The sequence below is a fragment of the Halyomorpha halys genome, unplaced genomic scaffold (assembly GCF_000696795.3).
Source record: "Halyomorpha halys isolate HHAL.00 unplaced genomic scaffold, Hhal_1.1 Scaffold29.1, whole genome shotgun sequence".
Taxonomy (NCBI): domain Eukaryota; kingdom Metazoa; phylum Arthropoda; class Insecta; order Hemiptera; family Pentatomidae; genus Halyomorpha; species Halyomorpha halys.
In genome coordinates, this window is record NW_027115892.1 from 1434207 (window position 1) to 1435734 (window position 1528).

General features: G+C 25.7%; 1 protein-coding gene across 2 annotated transcripts in view; it reads left to right on the forward strand.

The window, feature by feature from the left end:
* Positions 1 to 1528, forward strand: part of LOC106684414 (uro-adherence factor A) — a 36874-nt gene that overhangs the window by 30828 nt on the left and 4518 nt on the right. For both annotated transcript variants that reach the window (XM_014426493.2, XM_024361891.2), the window contains exon 26: positions 1109 to 1143. In XM_014426493.2, the coding sequence (XP_014281979.1) occupies positions 1109 to 1143 (35 nt within the window). The remainder of the gene's footprint in view (positions 1 to 1108; positions 1144 to 1528) is intronic.

Sequence of the window (1528 nt, forward strand, 5' to 3'; positions counted from 1 at the left end):
TATACATATATATTCTATGAAAGATATTAATGGTTGTTATTCATGAAATCTTTTGGTTTGTTTTTTTAGCCTGGTAAATGATAAAATTGTTAATTTTCCTTAAGTTCGTAATAATGTTCTTTCCGGGAATCACAATACAATAATTGATTGACCTGAAACTTTTCTTATTACTGAAACTGTGTTTGGTTATTTGTATTACTTGGGGAAATAATTTTGTTGGTTGTTTATATTCAATGTTCACAAGATACTTCCAGTTTTATTCCCTTTCCCTTAAGGCTCCAAAGGGATCTAAATAAATCCACATACTCATTTAATTTGTCATGTGACATTGTATATGAAAATCACCTAGCAAATCATTGAAACTGAAGTGGTATACAAGTCTCAATTTTTCCTCCCTTATTTACTCTAGCTGTTGTGTGTTTTTTTTTCTTTTCAAATGTTTCTGTTGTTTGTTCATACTGTAATCAATTTTATTTTTTTGGTGAAAGGAACAACCTTTTGAAAATAAATCAGTATTTTCATGTTCATTTATAATATAAAGCTCATAGTAAATCTGGTTGTTTTGAAAATTCAGAGGTACCTTGCTTACCTTACATGATAACAAATAAAATAAACCTGTTTAATTCAAAAAGAAAAATATGTATAATGAAACCATGCTACCGACTCTTTTCTACTTGTGTAATTCTCTAAAATGTAATCTCAAATTTCTTCCTTTCTGTGTCTGGTTAAACAACTTTACACTCCATCTTAATTAAAACAATTTATAAATGATAATTATATATTATGATAACAATTTATGAACAAAAATTTTTTCTGTGATCAAAATTCCGATATTTTTTTCCTGATATGCTTTTGAAATTAGATCTTTTAGGATGAATGATTAATCCCTCTTTGTGGTTGTTGGGCATCATTTTTTTCCTTAATACTGTGTATTCATTTGGATTTTTTAATTTAAATACATATTTATTAATTTTTCTTGGAAAAAAAAATATTAAAATGTTCTAAGCGTTCTGCTTCAGTTTTTAATTTGTGTATTTACATTGACTTACAAACTGCTAATTTATATTTATGAAGTTTGGTAAAGCATAATACTACTACTTTGTTACAGCTGCAGGTGTGCAAACTGCTGGAAGCAATAAATTGGTAAGTCAACTAATAAATTCTAGTTTCAAGTAAATATATTTTATTATAATTAATTAAATTGGCTTTTCATTGTAATATGGAATGGCTAAAATAATATAATAAATTAATATATAAGAAGATGGTCAGGGTTGCAGTCAAAAAAATAGTTTTAAACTATTTGTTCTTTTTTGTACCACAACCCTGACCATCTACTCATATTTAAATCTTTACGGCCAACTATATATACATATATATAATATAAAAAATTGTTTAAAAAATTATCTTGAAGTTCTATTAAAATTTGTTTCCGAAAATAGAGAAGTTTCACTCTGTTATGTATTATTATGATTTATTTTTTGTCAAATATTTGAACCTTTCAAAAACTTTATTGGAATTAAAAAGTTAA